The sequence below is a fragment of the Chlamydotis macqueenii genome, chromosome 17, assembly GCF_036417535.1.
Source record: "Chlamydotis macqueenii isolate bChlMac1 chromosome 17, bChlMac1.mat, whole genome shotgun sequence".
NCBI lineage: Eukaryota > Metazoa > Chordata > Aves > Otidiformes > Otididae > Chlamydotis > Chlamydotis macqueenii.
In genome coordinates this window covers 669474-688719 of record NC_141572.1, presented here as the reverse complement: position 1 = coordinate 688719, position 19246 = coordinate 669474, and the positions used below count along the sequence as shown (strand labels likewise).

Sequence of the window (19246 nt, the reverse complement as noted above, 5' to 3'; positions counted from 1 at the left end):
GTGGAATGCAAGGGGCTTCCCAGGATCAGGGTGCGGGTAGGGGCGCTGCGGATGGCTCTCCCCAGCACTGGGATGAGGGTCAGATGTGTGGGGCAGATGCTGGGGACACCGATGGCACACGGGGACCGCGGGGACGGCAGCACTTACCCTGGGAGGGGGTCGGCTGCTGGCTGATGCCTTGGCCCAGCTGGTCGGTCAGCCAGAGCTGCATGCGGATGAAAGGCTCCCGACCTTTCTGCGTCAGCTTGCTCCACGGCTTGGGCCGCGACAGCATGTCGCTCACGCTGCCCTGGGACAGCCCCAGCACCTAGGCACCGTGCAGGTGTCACTTGCTGGGGTCCGGGAACGCTCCCGCCAGCGCCAGGCTGCCGCCCACCCTCCATCCCCACGCTGAGGGAGGGGAAGCAGGCTGCCACCCGCTGCCGTGCTCACTTCGGCACTTTCGGACCCTTCGGCCCCAACCGCAGGTGCTGGAACCGTGGTGGGTCCCCCTGGGATACTCAGTGGGCTGGGAAGGTGGTCCCACAGGGCTCTGCACACGGGACAGGGCATTCCTGGTGGGAAGTGCCACCAAGCATTTGGTGGTGGCCACTGGGAGATGGCTCGGGGTTGGGTCAGACCCTGAGGACACAGCATCCTCCAAGGGGAAACCCACTGGGGAGAGCGGGGACCCGGAAGTTGCTGGCAGAGACCTTCAATGAGCCCCAGGCTGTGGGTTGCAGACCAGAGGGAACACCGGACCCCCCTCCTCCAGGCTGGTACCTTCTCTCCAAAGATCCTCTGGCAGATGCCATTCTTGGCCAACTTCTCCTTGACCTGCCGGGTGAGCTCCAGTGTGTCCACCTCCCTGTACATGTACATCTCGTACTGCTCCGGCGTCAGCGGCGGCACGGTGGGCTTCAGGGACCGTGGCACGTAGGAGGGGTAGTAGGAGAGACGACCACCAGCTGCCGGTTCTGCACCGGCTCCCTCTGCCTTCACGTCCGTCAGCCGGTGGGGCTCGTCGTCTGCCGGTGGCAGCTCATCCTCGTTGGTGCCGCCATCACCGGGCTCGCCTCGCGGCCAGCCCCGGCCATTGGCCATGCTGGAGTAGCTTGAGGAGGACGAGGAAAGCGAAGGCGAGACGGAGGTGTAGGGCCGGTTGAGAAGGCTCCGCTCTGATGCCCAGTGCTGGTCGAAGTAGGAACCGGCATCACCGATCTCCGACTTCACCTTCCGGATGATGCTCTGGACGAAGGCGGCGGGCGAGAGGACGGCCAGGGGCGGCTGCGGGGGGCCGGGGCTGGCCCGGCTCCCCTCCTCCTGCTTGACGTAGGTCGAGACAACGTTCTGGTTGACGGCAGCCAGCGTGGAGCGCTCGGCGGGCGGAGCGTCCCCGGGGTGCCCGCTGCCCCCTGACTCCATCTCCAGCAGCGCCTGCTGCTGCGCCTGCATCTCCCGCCGCGCCTGCTCCAGGATGCTCTTGATGGCGTCCTCCGAGCTGTTGCTGCTCGCCCCGTTGGCCACCGCCTGCGATGCTGACAGCGTTTTGGGTTCCCCTGCAAAGAAAAGGGGTGAGGGAGCCCCGAGGAGCAGCACGCACCGCTTTACCACGTGGCCACAATTCAAAACGCAGGGGAAAAGGGATTTTATCCCAGTCTGGTCTGGAGCACTCTCCATTAGGCGGATGCCCCACATGGATGCAGATCAGATGAAGGACCAGCAGCACCCACAAAGCGAAAGCTGTGACACCCCCAGCTCAAAGCGAGCTTCTTTTTTGACGATTGCAAAATAAATCCCATTACCAGCGACGGCAACACACAAACATGTTTGTTTTCCCTGACTGTTTTTCCACCGTTCCTGTCTAATTTAATTCTCCAGCATTCTGCTTTCTCAGCAGACTACCTGTTCTAATGTATTTCATTTCTTGTAATTGACTGCCAGCGCAGCTGCCTTAACGATTCCTTGCGCCAGATGGATCGTGCATCCTCATTTCATCATCTGTTGCGGGGCAGGGGGGAGGAAAAGGGTAGGTCTGAAGTTTCCGAAAGCCCAGATACAAACGCTGCTGCGTGGGCAGTCTTCCATCCCTAACAGTATTTACCAGCGTTTCTTCCCATCACGCCTCAAATCTCCTGTGTGGACGTCAGCGGGAGAAATGACCCCAAAAAAAACCATTTTGGCTCTGCCAGAGCTGGTCCATCCCGCGTGTCAGCTCCCGGCCAGCCGCAGGGCTAGCCCAGGGCCACCCTGCCCAGGACCGTGCCGCAAGCGCCGGGCTTGGCAGGGACTGGCTAACGTTTCCTAGGGAAGGCAGAGACCCCTGCGCCGGATGCTGTGGGTTTTGTGGGTGCGGGCGCTGCTCCCACGGGGGCCGAGTGAGGGCTTGGCCACCCCCGGGGCCACCCAAACATGGGCACCTACCTCCCTTCTGCGACTCGATCTCCTTCTTCGCCTGCTCCAGGATGCTTTTGATGGCGTCGTCAGAGCCGGTCTCCGGCGTCCTGATCCGCGGCGTGATGCTACCTGATCAAAGAAGCAGGATAACAGCTTTGTCACTGGCGCTGGTTTTACAAGCTCCGCTTGTATGTCAGGAAGTATTTACCGCTCCTCGTGTTCAGTTATTTTTAGGGATGCTGGTTTTAAGACAAATGTCACTCCCAATTAGTCGCTAGCTGGAGCGCGGGGAGCCCTGGCTGCCAGCTCTCGCCTCTGGCACGGCATCTCCCGGCCACCTTGCTCACCCCATCCAAGGGCACCCGCTCCCCACCGGTGCGCAGGGTGCTGAGCGGAGACACAGGATGGGGACCACACCGTCCCCAGAGCCATGCATGCTGGCAGCGGGGCGTTACCACCTCAGGGCGGTGCTGACACCACGCCGAGGTGCCGCAGCATTAAGACTTCATCATTTTAGCAAAATATTCCCCAGCGCACCGATTCACGAGCCACGAAAACAGCCCAATGAATAATTAAATGGCACTTGTCGGAATAAATGAGTAAAGCACGGCCGGTGACGCAGCCTACACGATGGGTTGTTGTTAATCGCTGCTGTTTGCGGGGCTCCATCCCACCCTGCGGTGAGCAGGGGGACGATCCCTGAGTGCCACCGGTGACTCCGTGCGGAACCACTGCCTGTCCTGCCAGCACACCCCGGCACGGGACGCCCCAGGGTGCTGCCGGGATGCGTCGGGAGGGGATCCCGCAGCACCGCTCGCAGCATCCTGGAGCGGGACCCCTTGGCCAGGGCCACCCCAACCACTCACCTCTCTGGCGCACCTGGATTGTCCTCAGGGCCAGCACGTTCTGCTCGTCGGAGAGGAACTGCTTCATCTTGATGAACGGCTCCTTGCCCTTCACCGTCAGCTTGCGCCAGGGCTTGGGCCGGGCCAAGATCTCGCTGACGGAGCCCTGCGACAGCCCCAGCACGTAATGCCCGAAGACCCGCTGCCCGATGTTGTGCTTCAGCAGCTGCTCCTTCACCTGGAAGGCGATTTCGGCCGTGTCCAGCTGCTCCTCGTCAGCAGAGCTGCCAGCGCTGCCCTCGGACGGCTCGCTGGGCGGGCTGGCTGCCGGCACGGTGCCGCTTTTGGCCCCGAAGATGGTGGAAGGGAAGGGCGGCCCCCCGCCAGAGTTCTCGCTCTTGTAGGCAGGTGGCGGGACGTGGGGGGTCTTGGGGTCCCCCGAAAGCCGCTCACCCCCTGGGAAGGGGGACAGTGAGAACGTCCGGGGGCCGTTGGGGGCCAGGCCAGGGCCGGGCAGAGGCGGAAGGGGAGCGGGGGAGGCGGGTTCGTCCGCCGGGGCATGCTGAGGGGACGGGTACGGCTGCTCCATGCCCAGTGAATCCTTCCCCGACTCGTCTTCAGAGTGATCCTCCTCTAGAGATGAAGGAGAGAGAGGGAGACGCACTAGAGTCCCCCCGGCCAGCGGCCCTGCCACGGCCTCACAGCGAAGCATCTCCTGCCTCAGCTTCCCCAGGTGGCATCCCATCCCTTGTCTGTCCCCCCCGCCCTGCCGCTGGTTCCGGGCTCCTTCCCACAGCCGGAGCAGGATCCGGCTCTGCCGCCCACGTTCCCAGGGACACTCCCAGGACCAGGGATGCCGTGGGACCCAGGGACCCTACCAGTGCGGGTCAGCAGGCTGGGCCTCTCCAGCAGGTACTTCTGCGAGGGGTAGAAAGGCTCCTTCCCCAGGAGCAGGGCCTCCTCTGCCTTCGATACGCTCTGCAAGGAGCCAAGCCGAGATGGGAAAGGGCGGCGGAGGCACCGGCGGCAGGGCTGGCACGCGCAGGCCAGCCTGGCGAGCGTGTCGGCGCGTGCCGCGGCACTTGCCTGGGGAAGGCTGCAGCCAGCGGAGGCCACCTTCATCGCCTTCAGGATGCTGGGAGGGAGACAAGCGGCGTGACTCAACGGGCACGGCTTTCCACTGCCGTCAAGTCGCCGAGCGTTACGGCTGCTGAAGCGTGCCGCGAGTGCCGGCGGCGCCCGGCCGGTCAGGGGACAGGCAGGCAGCGGGCACGGATGCCGGTCGAGCCGTACCTCAGCTCCGTTTTGATCTCCTCATAGTCCGCCTGCGCTTGCAGCTTCTCCTCCAGCTTCTGCGGAGCAGAGAAGGGGAGTCCTCACAGCTGGCTCCTGGCCGGACCCACGCCCCTCCCTCCCCGGCAAGCCCCGAGCCCCTGTGGGCGCACCTCGATGGCTTCGTTTTTGGCAGCCAGCTGCCCCTCCAGCTCGGCGATCTGGTTGGCAGAGGACTCCTCCAGCTCCTGCAGCGAGCTCTGGAGGTGCCGGACGTCCTTCAGGAGCCGCACAATCTCCCGGTCCTTGGCGGCCAGAGCCGCTTCCAGCCTCGACCCTGAGCACATGGAATAGTTCACTTTGTCCTGCCGGGAGAGGGGACACCGTCAACTCCCGGCCACCCGACACGAGGACACAGGCCACCCTCCCCATCAGACTCATCCCTACGGGGAGCAGGCGAGCCCAGGACTCAGCTCTGAGGGATGGGGACCCGGGCTGACGCAGCTCTGGGGGGGGACAGACCTTTCCTCTGCCCTTACAGGTGTCCCAAGCAGGTCTGCTCGGTGCTACGGGGGTGCACGTCCCCCTCCCCGTAGGAGGCTGGGGCTGCAGGTAGGGCATGGCCAATGCTACCACCCCCACAGCGGAAAAACGCCTCGGTCACGGGGATTTCCGGCTTGTTCCCAAATGCAGCAGGTGCTCCCAAACGCCCAAGGGTGGTCCTGAACTCAACGGGGTGCTCCTAAGCGCCACGGGATGCTCCTGAACGTGACAGGGTGCTCCTGGCTGCTATGGGGTGCTCCTAGCTATGCTGGGGTGCTCCCCGCCCCAAAAGGGTGCTCCTGGCCGTGATGGGGTGCTGCCGGCCCCGAAGGGTGCTCTCACCCCGGCAGCGCCCGGCGGGGAGCAGCAGGCCAGGCGCAGGGAGCTATTCACAGCCGCCAGCTGCTCCCGCAAGCTCTCCACTTCCCTCTGCGCCGCCTCCGCTCGCTGCAAAGAGAGCAGAAAGCACGTCAGGCTGGGCACCCGCGGCTCATCCCACCCCACAGCTGGGCAGAGCGGGGCTCCGGGACCTGAGCATCCTGCTCCCACCACCATAACGGATCCTCAATGGATTTTGGCTCCCCATGTCCTAATCCAGTTCCCATCTGATTCCTGGGCACTGACCACAGGCCACCTCCAGCACGCTGCCTTTTCCACCCAAAAGGCCGTATTTACATGGAAATTCCTCTTTAAGCCTCTTTTATCATCCACACACATTTATTTGCACCTACGTTTTCAGAACTAAATCAAACTAACGAATAGGAATGGATAGGACCAGAAGTAACAACGCCAGAAACCAACGCCAGGGTGGTGTGGGTCGTGCCCTAACACGCCCAGGAGAGGCCAGAGGTGACAAACACCAGCTCCAGCGGCCAAAATGGAGCCTGGCAGAAGCCCAAACACACCAGTGACCCCCAACACGGGGCAGGGGGTCCCGCCGGGCTGGTTTGGAGGAGCCACTGGGTGAAGGAAATCAGAGCCCTGCTTTGTAGGGCTTCCCAGTCCCGGAGCCTGGCCTCCCCTTGCCATTTTTGGGTACAGACGTCCGGGCTCTGTGGGGCAAACCCCAGCAGTGCCGGGGGGCCGCGGCCGAGCGCGGTGCAAGGGGAGCAGGGTATGTGCCCTGCGCTGGCTGGAAAGTCACCTCCTGCTCACCTGGTTGGCTTTTTCCAGGTTCGTCATGATCATGGCTACTTCGTCTGCCCTGGGAGGACAAAGCAAGAGGCGTCAGCCGGCACGGAGGCACGGACACAGCCCTCCACGGCCGGGGCTCCTGCCCGCGCCACAGCCGAGGGCACGGGCAGGTGTCTCGGATACAGGGAGCCCCCGCTGTGGTCACTTAAAGTATCTCAGCTCCTCAAGCCATTTAGCAGCCGTGCGAGGACGTCCCGGCACTGTCACTCAGCCTCGGGCACGCCAACGGCCTCCAGGCACAACCGGGCATCACCGGTGACTTACTTGGACGCGGCTTCCTCGTCGTATTTACACCGCAGCTCCAGCAGCTCCGTCTGGGTGGCCTTCAGTGCTGGGAAGAGGAAGAGGAAGGTGAGCCACGGGGTAGGGGCTTGGCCCCCCGTGGCCGGCAGCCCCTACCCCGGCCTCCCTACCTGCATGGAGCACTTTGATCTTCTCCTCTGCCTCCCCGAGCCGAGTGGCCAACGTGACCTGTGCTTCCTGCAGCCCCCTGCGAGAGACGGGCATCACCAAGGGCCGTGCCGGCCCCGCAGCGCCCCGAGGGCGCGCAGAGACCCCTCGCTGTGTCCCCTCCTCTACCCCATTGCTCGGTGACGCCGGGGAAAGACCCGCTGGCAGATGGCAGGATGTGTTCAAGCTGTGCTACCCGATGTTGAGGGGTTTATAGTCTGGGTGTAAAAAAAATTGACTTCGGGCTGAAAACGATCCTGATCCCCGCTCTGACGGGGCGGGGGGGGTGGCAGCCCGCTCCCGCCTGTAATTAATTGGAGGGGGAGGAAGCAATCAGGGAAAAGTTATTCTGCATTATTTATAGCCTGCACTTGCCAGGAACTTGCTCGCAGAGATCTGCAATTTAGGGTTTAAAGATTCCTCATCTGTTTCCCGGTGCAGCGTGCTAAGGAATAACAACGAAGGCACCAGGAAAGCCAGGAGCCCCACATTAAAAGGCCATTTCACGAGGTTCACCCCCGGACCTGGATGTAACCCATTTGTCCGAGCAAAGCCACGCACCAGGGAGACGGCGCGAGGGGCCGGCAGGAGAGACCCGTCCCGGCTCTGCCTGCGCCTGCCGCAGCCCAAAAACCGCCTGGGATCAGGGATGGACAGACAGACGGACGCTTGGAGCACCTCAGACTGTGTATCAGGTTTCCGGGCTGGATGCGTCCCCTCTCAACCCGGACAGCAACGGAGGCGCAAAGGGAAGGAGGAGAGGGAAGGACAGAAGGACACACCCGTGCAGAAAAGGGGACAGAGTCACATGTGCCCCCTGCACCCCAAAATGACCCCGGCTGCGGGGTGTGAAGCCCCGCTCCCGGTACTCACGTACTTTTGCTTTTCTGCCTCATTTCTCTGCAGCAAGGTTTCTGCGCACAGTGCTTTGCCGTCGACGCTGGAGAGCGGGGGCTCGGCCGCTGCCACAAGCCCGGCCGCCGGTGACGTCCCCTCTCTGCGCTCTGCAAGAGAGACACATTTCACACAGCCATGCTCGGGACGGCAGCAGTCACCGGGGACCGCGGGCCAGAGGCCACGTCCTTGCCCTGAGACTCCCCCGCACCCTGGGGATGCTCGGAGGCACATGGCGGGGACGCCACTGCCGCCCTTCTCCGACAGGGCGGCTGGCGCCGGGGGGTACCTTTGGTGCCAACGAGCTCCGTGTGCTTCTTCCAGGGGCGGCCGAGCTCCTTCAGCGGGGACGGGTCGGGCTCGAGGCGCTGGAGCTGCTGCAGCCGGTCCTCCAGGCTCCGGGCAGCCTCCAGCACAGGAGCGGGGTCTGCGGGACACGGGACGTGGCGGTGAGCGGCAGGGACGCCCACCACCGGCCCCTCTCCCACCGCCCCGGGCACCCGCTGCCACCCACCCCACGGGTGCCACGGGGACACCCCTCGCTCCCGCGCTCCCCATCGCCGGCCCCGTGCGGGGGCATCACGTCCCCCAGTGAGCCAGCGGCACCCGCGGCCCCCGTGCCACCAGCGCCGGCGCGTTTTTGGGCGCGGACAATGGCGGTTTGTGCCGAGGTAAGCAGGTGCGTTCGGAGGCGTCCGTCTTCCCTCCGTCAGCACAACACCATCGTTAGCCGGTGTCTGCTCAGCAGGGTGTGCCATTATGTCTCCCAGGGCTGATGTAATTATACATTGACATAATTAACCCAGCAAGCCCATTAAGCAGGCCAGCTAAAAATTCATCTATAATTATTTGTTGTGTGCATGCTAATGAGTCCATCTGCACTGCCATTGTACAACACGAACAAATTAATTTACAAGTCTGGGTTTTTTAATAAGTTCAAGAAAATGCCTCCTATTGAGCCAGGTTAATATAGGCTTGGATTTTTTTTTTTTTTTAGAAAAGGAGAGGAAAGAAAATAGATTTGAATTCTCCAGGGTCAAAAAGTTAGACAAACAGGGAAGTGGGACGGAGCCGGGCGCGCTACTGTACGGCTTGGACGCGTGGCACGCATCCAAGGGTGGAAAATAATAACGGTGATGGAAAAAAAAAAATCAAACAACCGGCTGCCTCTGCTCCAAACGGGATGCAAAGCAGCTCTTCCGCTCAGCGAGACCCCAGCTGAGACGGCAGCGGTGCGGGATGAAGGGGGTCTGGTGCCACCACGGCCGTGCCGTGGGATTCCGGGTGGTCCGGGGCTGCGCTGGCACAGCCCAACTGCAGCACCGGGTGTTTCTGGGGTCAACACGCGCCCTCCAAGATGGGGTTTGGGGGTCCCCCTGACTCGCCACTGCCCTCCTATCCTGCAGTGTCGCTGCCGCGGGGCGCAAGGCCGCACCACAGCACCTGCCACGCAGCTTCCCCGCAGGACCAGCAACCGCCAGACCCCACGTGCCAACGTCGAAAGCACCCGCAGCCTCCTGCTCCGCAGAGAGCGTCCCCCCTTCTTTCTGCCAGACATCAGACATCTGCTGGCTTCGGTGCTGAATCGGGGCCTTGACCCCGGCTGAGACCCTCCCAGGCTGCGCGTGGTGTCGGGCCGGCGCTGGAGCAGCGGCTCAGCACCCTTTGGGCCGGTTCCCCACCCAAGGATGCGGGAGCGTGCCATCGAAGGAGGCTAGAGCAGGACCGGATGCTCTCACAAACATTAATAACACCCCTAAGTACGCGAGCTGAGATAACGACACGGCTAATTAAACCCTGCGCTCCAAGGCCCCAGCACACAGGCTGCGGGGGCCAGGGAGTCCCCCCACGCGCTCCCCTGGCCCCGGGGGCTCCGTGCCAGCCCGCCAGCCGCCTCCGCAGGGATAAACACCAGGGCAGGCCCCGTCTGATCCGCACCGGCAACTCCTCTCACCTCCTCGATGAGAAATAATACGGGAGGAACTGGCCCGAGCGATAAAGCTCCGGGGATTTTCCTCGCATCAGCATTTCCCCTCCGGTGAGCCGCAGCCTGGCTGCTGAAATACAGCCAGGGCGATCTCCCGGCACGCTGCTCCCCGTTTGGAGCTGACATCCCGGGCTGAAGAGGTGGGCAGCGGAGCTTTTAGAAGAGAACAGAGCAAACGGCGCTCCGGCTCCGCTTCTGACAGCTGGGGCAGCGCTGATGCAAAACGCCCGACTGGATTAATTACATCCACAGGCGACAGGTGACACGAGAGAGGCGCGCGTGCCGAAACAGGACGTCGGGGTGCTGCACGCTCCGGCACCGTGGCGGCTCCCGCAGACCCGGGGACCGCGGCGTGGCGTTGCCCGCCGACGGCGTAGCCGGCTCGTGTGGGAAGCGGCAAGGCCCTGCTGCAAAGCAGAACCCGCTGCCCAGGAGTGCTTATCTATCGCTCCATATGCTCGCCCGCTATAAATATATAAATATATATACATTTTTTTAAATATCTACATATAACAAACGCTGCCACTAGCTGGCGTTATTGGCTGTCCTTTAGTGGCACCAGCAGTGCCGCAGCAGGGACAGGGGCAGTGGGCAGGGGTCCCTCCTGGTGTCCCCAGACCCGGCACAGGGAGTTGGGGCCAGGGGCCTTTCCCCATGCTGGAGGGGGTCTAGGCCACCAGCAGACCCACGCCCGGTCACCCCCACTCAGGCACCGTGCGACAGCGGGACGGGGCGTGAGGTACCCTGGGTGCTCATCACCTTCTCCAAGGAGCACGCGTGTCCCCGCGGACCGGCAGCCCATCCCTGTCCCAGCGCCCGGCCACTTGACCCGGCCTTCGGCGCAGGTGTCCGCGCCGGGGGCTGATGGGTGACATCGGCTCCACGAGCAGCATGGGGCACCCGTGGTCCATCCACGGAGCATCCACACGCATGCACGGTGCATCCACGGTACCCTCGCGGTGCCGTCACCCCTCCCAGCGGCGCGGCACCTCCTCCGCCACCCCATCCCAACCTGCTCAACCGCATCCACCGGCGCCCTACAAATCCCTCCACGAGTCCAAGTCAGCCTTAAATCAAATCATCCCCAACAACAATGACATTAATTATGCTTTTAACACATTTTACTGCTTCCCCCCTTCCCTTCACGCCACATCTGTGTGAACAATATCCAAAAGATTTACGGTTTTCTCCCGTAATTACAGACACACAGCCAGCTCACTTATCAAAATACTTGCTGAGCAATCAGGCTCCGTTACAGTCTCTGCCAGAGATTTGTGTTGACAGCAGCCATTCAAAGCAAAAAATTGTCGAATCAGGACTTATGTGGCGCTTGGAAAGTATTCCACAAAGAGTTCGCCTGTCGAGAGACACACGGACACGTAACGGACAGGGACAAAAAGACAGGCGGGGGGATTCGGGGGGCGGGAGGGTAGGGGGGAGCCAGAGACGGACGCTGTGGGAGAGCAGAGAGAGGGGAGGGGGAGGAGAAGGGGTGCAGAGACCCCAGGGGAGAGGTTTTGGGGCGTGCACGCCTGCGCACGCGTGTGCAAGCAGGAGGAGCGCAGCGGGCGAGCGCGGGGAGGTGGGAAGGGAAGATAACTGGGTTCTGGAAACCGAGCTGACATTTGGTTCTTGTAGCACAGGAGAAAATTTAATGAGGACGAAAATACGTCTCCCTAATTCCCCTAAGAAATCATTAAAACATTTTGTTATTCCTAAATGTCTGGAAAATGAATTAGTGGCCCTGCAGGAGCCTTTCCACGCATCTTCGGTTGTTTGCAGCTCTCTGTCCTCGCCGTGCCAGGGGACGCTCCGTGCACAGCCTGTACCCTCGGCAGAGCCCGCGGCGGCGAGCAGGGAGCAGCGGGGAGCGGGGTCCCGGCCACCGCGCCAGCTCTGCCAACGCAAGGCTCGGGGCTGCTCCGTGCCTCAGTTTCCCTGTCCCAAGACTTGAAGCGGTGCCCCGGACGCGGGGTACGCCCCAGCACGGTGGTGAAACGGGGAGCCGTCCCTAAGCCGCGGGCCGGTGTCAGGAGCCGTGCCGCGAGCCGGCGCTGGGTGGTTTCGGTTAACTTACCGTCGAAAAGACAACTGGGGATAGCCGCAGCGTTACTACAAGGGCTGAGCAAAGGTATTCCTTTCCTAACGTCAAGATGCATTTGGCTCAGGGGCTGAAACGCAGCGACGGCAAAAGCTGCTCCCGCTCCTCTCTTCGGCTGGTATTTCCGGAGCACCACGTGCCAGCGGAGGTCGGCGACACCGTTACGGCACGCGACTCGTTAGGCAGCCAGGTCGCCACCGCGTTGCTTACCTGGAGCTTCGATTAATTGCTTGTAAACGCTCAGGAAAGCCGTCTCAGCCTCCTTGCTTCTCTTACTAAGTGCAATCACCTGCAGGGAGATGGAAAAGGGGTGAGAGATGGGTTTGGGGGAGGGAACGGGCTCTGCGGGGCAGGAGCCAGCTCTGCCAGGCTACCAGGCCTGGTGCCATCCATGATGGGCACACGGGTCCCCGCCAGCACGTCTCTGTGCCCGCTCCGCATCCCCGCTCGCTGCCTTCGGCGAAACTCGCGCTGCCGCCATGTCACGCCACCTAAATCATTGATGTGCTCTGAGTAAATGAAAATTATAATTTAATGGCAGCGCTTAAATAAGAAATAAAGAAGCCTGCCTGTTGTTGGGCTTGCCGGGATGGATACGGCGCGCGGCTGCGGCGACGCCGTGGGCAGGAGCACCGCTCACACCGGCCCCATGCGCCAGGACGGGGACATCATGCCCTGTCCCCCTCGGCTGCCGCGGTGCCAGGGACACTCACGCTGGCCGCGTGGCGGGGAGACAGCACGCTGCGTCGCTAACAACCCAACAACCTATTAATCAGCTGCATGCTCCCATCCAACATTTATGAGCATGAATCATTTACTCCCTTTAATTTTCCAAAGCGCGGTGACATCTCGGGGCGGGGCCCGCTGCCCACCGGGCTCCGGCGCGTTTCGTTTGCCGAGGGTCCCCTCGCTACCCTTGCGCATCCAGCCCCGCCTGCAGCGGGTGGGATGGGGTGCCGGCGGGATGCGCGGGCATCTGCGTCCCTGCTGCCTCGGGCGCGGGAGCTGGGGATGGAGTCGCCCCATTCCCAGCCAGAAAACACCCAGTTTGATACAAACTGGGCACCCTTGCCACATGGTGATGGAGGAAGAGACGCTGACCTGGCATTCAGTGCTGGCACACGCGCTATTAGCGACAGCAGACCAGTCAATTAAATCACTCCTAAGCCACCGACGGGCTCATTATCAAACGAAGCCCAAACTTTGCCCCTCAGCCCGGCGGCAGCTCCCGCGCCGGTGGAGCTCCCAGCTCACCCCGCCGGCCCGGGCGGCGATTGCTTGTCATTCAAAGCCGAAGCAAACCGCTCATTTGTAATCCAGCAGCCACCTGAGCAAACCGCCTTCTCCTTCCAAGCTCGCAGGCACTGGAGCACAAAGATCATTTTTCTATTGTTAAAATTGTATAAGCCGGGCTTTTTATAGCCTCTCGTACACAAACCTACTTCTCGGCGCCGCGCTTCCAGCGGAGGAGGAATTTGGGGGCTTTTCTTCAGCGTTCTGCAAAAACGCTTGGCTTCAGGGTGCTTTAAAATAACAATAATAAAGCGGGGAAAGAGAGGGGAGGCGGCGAGCAGGCGGCGAATGGCGCTGCCCGCGCGTTGTAGCCGGACAGCATCGCGCCTGCCCGGCTCCTGCCGTGTCCCCCGGCACCGGGCTCCGGCTCAGGGCCGGCACCTTTCGGCACCTGGGCATCACCGGGACAGCTGACGGGCAGGGCAGTGAGCCAGGCATCCGCTCTGCTCTTTTGGAGTCCCGCTAAACTCCAAGGAAATGCCAGGGGAAAAAAGATATGCCAAATTTTCAGTGAACTTTTCCGCAGGGGAATAATTCACCAAAATGCCAGGCGAGATTCCTGCCGGAGCAGCTCAGGGGACAGCTCACCCCAGCTCCTGAAACTGCTGTTATTTCTCCTTTAGAGCTGAACAAACACGTGGAAAAAGCCCAGACCAGCCCCTAAATCAAGGTTTTGTAGAAAAAAAAAACAAAAATGTTTGCTCCCCCGGGGCAGAAGCTGGGCCAACCCCTGCGTCCACACCTGAGAGGGCTATGTCACCCGCATCCTGCTAAAACGAGGAGAAAATTGCTAAAAATGGGGGACCTGAACGTCCCCACCAGCAACCCCAGCTCGGCGGGGTCGGGACGGCATTGTTCCCGCTCACCTCACCCCCACGACGCCCATCGGCGACGGCGAACCCGCCGCCAACTGCCCTCCCTCCGCCCGCAAAGCCTCCGGCGAGCTCTCTCCCCGCGTCAGAAATCGATGTACTATTCATTTCTGTTTCTCCTCCCCGCTCCGTCCCCCTCCGCAGCATCTGCGGGCTCAAGGTGAGGCACGGCAGCGGCGCGGGATCGCTGCCGCGTGATGAATTACATTTACGCGCCGGGTCCTTTTCATGGCTGGTGACTTTCCAGCAAAGCAATTATCACTGCAGAATGCGTAATAGCCTAATTAATTACTATTGTCAGCCTGGCCTCTGTGCCATGATTATACCTTCCGAAGCCAACTTTTTAAACATTTGGAAGCAGAAATATTATTATAATTGACTGACAAAATGGTAAAACTCCCCCAGCGCAGCCGGCCCTCCTCCCGGCGCAGCGGCCAGGACCGAGCGTCTGAGCGTCTCCTCTCCAAAGGCACGGGATTTGCGGCGCACCGGTGGCGAGTTTATTCTCATATCCGTGAGATCAAGTGCGGGATAAGTAGCGGGTTATTTCCATCTAAATACTGGTGGCGGTAAACCGCAAATGAGCTCTTTTTCAGTGGAGAGGAACAGCTGTCGGGGGAGAAAGCGGCAGCAGAGACCCCAAATGTTGAAGCAAACTGATGAAAAAAACACATTCAAGCCTTCGCTATTTTCCTCGCTTTTTTTTGCTGATGTGTAAAGAAGGCGGGGAGAGCGGAGGGCTGCGGAGGGGCGAGGGGGGAGAGCCTGGGACGGGGGCGCTGGCCCCGGGGAGAGCTGGGGGTGATGGAGCTGGACCCCCGTGCAGCGCCGGCCACGTGCCAGGGACACCCCGCCTCGTGCCGGGGCCCTTTGCTGCCTTCCAGGCGCCCCGCGTCCGATCGACTCCTGAAACCCGTTGCACTCGTGCACACATCCATCACACGCTCACACAAACCCAGCACACAAATGCACAGACCCATCGCACACCCACAGACCCATCGCATGCTCACAGCCCCATTCCACACACACAGCCCCATCGCACACCCACACAGCCCCATCGCACACCCACACAGACCCATCGCACGCTCACAGCCCCATTCCACACCCACAGCCCCATCGCACGCCCACACGAACCCATCGCACACCCACGCAAACGCATCACACCGACGCAGCCCCATCGCACGCTCACAGATCCACCACACATCCACACAGACCAACCACACACACACAAACCCATGGCACACGCGCACACGTCTATCACACACGCGCACTGCACATGGACACAGACCAACCACGCGCACAGAGACCCAGGGCACACCCAGAAACTCATCGCACACCCACACAGACCCATCGCACACCCACACAGACCCATCGCACGCTCACAGACCCATCGCACACCCACACAGACCCATTGCTCCGACACAGATCCACTGCACACCCACGCTGACCAACCACACGCAGAAACCCATGGCACACGTGCACACGTCCATCGCACACGCGCACACTGCACATGGACACAGACCAACCACGCGCACAGAGACCCCTGGCACACCCCAAAACTCATCGCACACCCACACAGACCCATCGCACGCTCACAGCCCCATTCCACACCCACAGCCTCATCGCACGCCCACGCGAACCCACTGCACACCCACGCAAACGCATCACACCGACGCAGCCCCATCGCACGCTCACAGCCCCATCGCACACCCACCCCCCATCCCTGCTCCTTCCACTTCCTCCTCCCCCAGCCCGTTCCTCTCCAAGGCAGAAACCGCTCGCGCCGTTTTCACCGGGCCAAAAAAGCAATTCACGTCAAAAAAATCAATAACATAAAAATAAAGTCTGAGAATTCTAGTTAAAGGGAACGTCACAGAAATATGTTGTTCACGTTCATGATTCAGAGATTAAAAAAAAAAAAAAAGACCAATCAATAGAAGTTCTTCAGATGATGTTATTTCTAATGAGAAATATACCCGGGCCGCTGCAAATAACTGCTTAATGGAGAAAAAACCCCATTAATAATTTACTTTATAAAGCATAGGATCCCGAACACAAGAAAATTGCTGCTGGTTCTTAATTTTGTTGTAATACTTCCTGACAAGCCCAACGACACTTTGGCCACGTTCCTGAGAGCGGAGTGGGAGCGGGAGGACGCTCAGCTCATTACGTTATTTTTCCCCCTCATCCCTGGCCGGCTCTGGGAGAAGGCGCCCGAGCTCTCCTCTTCCTCCACAGCGCAGGATTTCTTGATTTAATACACTTTTTTTTTCCGCACTGGTTGGTTTAGTTGGTTTTTTCCTTATTTTTTTCCCCTTTATTTTTTCCTTAATTTATTTTTTTAGTGCGTTTGCTGACAGTTGGCAGCCCTGAACCATCTGCTACCGGCACGCATGCTGAAACAAAAGGCACCAGCGCGGCTCAAAGGCGCGGGCTGATTTCCGACCGGCGGCACGAGAAGGTGCCACCCTTGCAAACCCACCAAATTTACTCTCCTGCAAAATTATTTTCCTGCAAAAAATATGGAAAATTCCCCGGGGCGATTGGCGGCAGCGGTCCAGGTCGGTGGGGGCGGGCAGGGATGCGCGGGACCCTGCATCCCTGGTGCGGGTGAAGTGGGGTGACGGGGCTTCCCGCTGCTCCCCGCGTTCCGGACGGAGCCGGGATGGAGCTGGGCTGGTCCTGGCACGCGGGCGCACCCCGAGCGTGGCAAAATTTCACCTCCCATTTAGCAGAACAAAACTTTTAATTTAGATGTTTTCATCTATCTATCAGAGTAAAAAAAAATAAGTTTAAAATAATGACTGTAATAAATGAAGGTAATTAATTGTAGTTTGTTCCTTTACTGTCTAGTCAGCTTAATTTTACCTTTTCATCTAATAATGAGAAAATAATTTTTGTGCTCTGAGGGTTAATGATATGTAACTGCAAGAGCTGCTAATTGCATGTTGCAAACTATTCATCAAAATCCCCATCTGCGCTACTTGATTATGTTTGCTAAATTATTGCTTTGAATTATCTTTCATAAAGCAACTTTTGTAATTAGCAGGGCTTTCGCTTTGCTCTTTTCTCCATCGCAAGGATATTCAAACTTTGTCCCTCTCAAGCTGTTGCCATTAAACCGCCGTCACAGGCGGCTTTTGGGGAGAGAAAGAAGCCGCCCTTTAGCTGATCGGGGTGGGGGGGGAAATAAAGTCGGGTTTATTCGCTGCAGGTAAAATTTATTCTCCTGGCCCTGCTCCTCAATCCTCGAGGAAAAAATTATATGGGAAGGATTTAGGAGCCTAAAAGTACATGAGATGTATTTGGGAACGGCGGAGAGAAACGGCCCGAAAGGCCCGTCCGCACCCACTCAGGTTTGTATTTCAAAATAATTTTTTTTTTTTTTCCTTCCCATCTAGAAGAAGGAGCGGAGAGGGAATGCTGGCCATTCATCACGGCGCTTTTACGGGCTCCTTCCCGTGACGCAGATGATGTAGCGCTCTGCTCTCCCTGGTTAATATTCATGGGGAGCGCTGGAAAGCGGGCTCTGCGGGGGAGGAATATATATCGAAGAGGTATTTTTACAAATTTGAAAAAGAGGGAGAAAGAGAAGGGAAAAGAGGGGAAAAAGGGAAAAGAGGAGGAAAAAGGAAAAATATTTGGGAAGAGAGGAGGGGGAAAGAGGGGGAAAAGAGTCCCCAGGGTGCGGGCAGGCTCAGGCCAGCAGACACAGCAGCACGCTGGTGTCCATCCCACGCTGGTGTCCACCCTGCGCTGGCGTCCACCCCGCGCTGCCTGGCACTGAAGCAGCCCAGAAACCTGACCTCAGGGGAGCAGAATTCTCCTTTTTGGGATAAAATCCCCCAAAATCTTCCACAAAAAAAAAAAACAAAACTGGGGGAAAGAAGCCGGCAGAGGCGGGGAAGCAGCTGCCACCCAGCCCGGAATCGCAACCCGCTCCATCCTTACGTCCCCGAGAACCCGGAGCCGCTGGGCGGAGGCAGCGGCCGGGCTCCCCAAGGATGTAGCTCATGTTCTTGTCGCGGATCTAATGAGGACTATCGGCAAAAACGCAGTATTTAAAAGACTGAAAATGTATTCCTATTGTTATCACTCTCTTTTATGTGTTTACGCATAGCGCACGGGAATGAATCAATACTGGATTGCCCTATAAATAAATGAGCGGATCAGGAAAGCCAGGAATAAAATGAAGTGATGAAAAATATGGAAATCAGACGCATTTGTGTAAATCCACTTATTGTTTACTTTAATATTTTTTCATGCAGTTCCGTAGCTCCAAAGAGACAGATTTAGAACCAGGTAATGCTCAGCAGATGACAGATCCTAATGTGTCGCTGCTGGCAAGCTCGGAGTACCGGCGGCTCTCCGGGGGTTTCCATCCAGGCGCATTAGAGGAGCAGACAGCAGCCCCCAAAGAGCGAGCATTAAAAAGCTGGGAGGAGAAGAGGCATCCTGAGGCACGATGCATCTCTCATTGGCATCGGGGACCAAAGCCAAGGCACCCAGTGAGCCTCCGGGGACGTGGCAGGGGGCTGGGGACCGCCTACGGCCGGCTGGAGAAGTGAGATGTTTCTGCAGCAACAGGGTGGGCTGGGACCACGTCATTCCACCCCGGTGCTCAGCTCCTCCTCAGATTGCCCACCGCAACCTCGTCTGGTGCATCCCGGCCATGCCGCGAAACCTCCTGGTCATGTTGTGGCATCTCCTGGCCACGCTACAGCACCTTCCAGCCACATTGTGACACCTCCTGGTCACACTGTGGTCCCTCCTGGCCATGCCATGGCACCTCCTGATCACATCATGACTTCTGGCCACACCATGGCATCTCCTGGTCACGCCATGGAACTTCCTGGCGATGACAGCTCCTTCCCCTGACCGGAATCTCTCCACCATCCCTGGTGTTGGGGTCTTCATGGAACTCACTGGCAGCCCTGCCCATACCCCCCACCCATGCGTAGCACAGGGACCACCCAGTACCACCCAGGAAGGCAAAGCAAACGGATTTTATCAGCTGCAGAAACCCCTCCAGGGGTGGGGACAGTGACCCGTGCCCTGGCCACACCAAATCCAGTCTGTCCCTCCCAGCGCTCTCCCCTTCCCGTTTCAGCCCCCCATGAGCTGACAGCGTGGGAAGCGGCTGGGACCACGGGGGTGAGGGCAGGTCCTGCCCGCTCCCTGCCCTGTCTCCTCCAAGCATCCCCTAGAACGCTGCCAGATTTCCCTCCCACCCAGGCCAGCAGAAAGCACCATCCCCGCGCAGCCTCCGAGGAAAGCTATTTTAGAGTTGCTCTTTTTTTTTCCCCTTCTTCTCGTCTTTTTTTAATTTTTTTTTTTTTTTTGAAAACAACACATCTCCCCCCATCTGGGCTGCGAGCAGAGTGCCAGCATCTCAGCGCCCAACGCTTGCTTTTTATAA

At 59.6% G+C, this 19246-nt stretch overlaps 1 protein-coding gene across 2 annotated transcripts in view; it reads right to left on the bottom strand.

Annotated features, from left to right (window-relative positions):
- The window catches only part of CUX2 (cut like homeobox 2), a 62189-nt gene that overhangs the window by 3567 nt on the left and 39376 nt on the right, over positions 1 to 19246 (bottom strand). For both annotated transcript variants that reach the window (XM_086761726.1, XM_086761727.1), the window contains exons 2-15: positions 11873 to 11951; positions 7864 to 8001; positions 7558 to 7684; positions 6644 to 6720; positions 6495 to 6561; positions 6192 to 6240; positions 5379 to 5483; positions 4667 to 4858; positions 4515 to 4573; positions 4100 to 4356; positions 3243 to 3854; positions 2404 to 2505; positions 763 to 1538; positions 148 to 307 (exon numbers count right to left, since the gene is read on the bottom strand). In XM_086761726.1, coding sequence (XP_086617852.1) covers positions 148 to 307; positions 763 to 1538; positions 2404 to 2505; positions 3243 to 3854; positions 4100 to 4356; positions 4515 to 4573; positions 4667 to 4858; positions 5379 to 5483; positions 6192 to 6240; positions 6495 to 6561; positions 6644 to 6720; positions 7558 to 7684; positions 7864 to 8001; positions 11873 to 11951 — 2800 coding nt within the window. The remainder of the gene's footprint in view (positions 1 to 147; positions 308 to 762; positions 1539 to 2403; positions 2506 to 3242; positions 3855 to 4099; positions 4357 to 4514; positions 4574 to 4666; positions 4859 to 5378; positions 5484 to 6191; positions 6241 to 6494; positions 6562 to 6643; positions 6721 to 7557; positions 7685 to 7863; positions 8002 to 11872; positions 11952 to 19246) is intronic.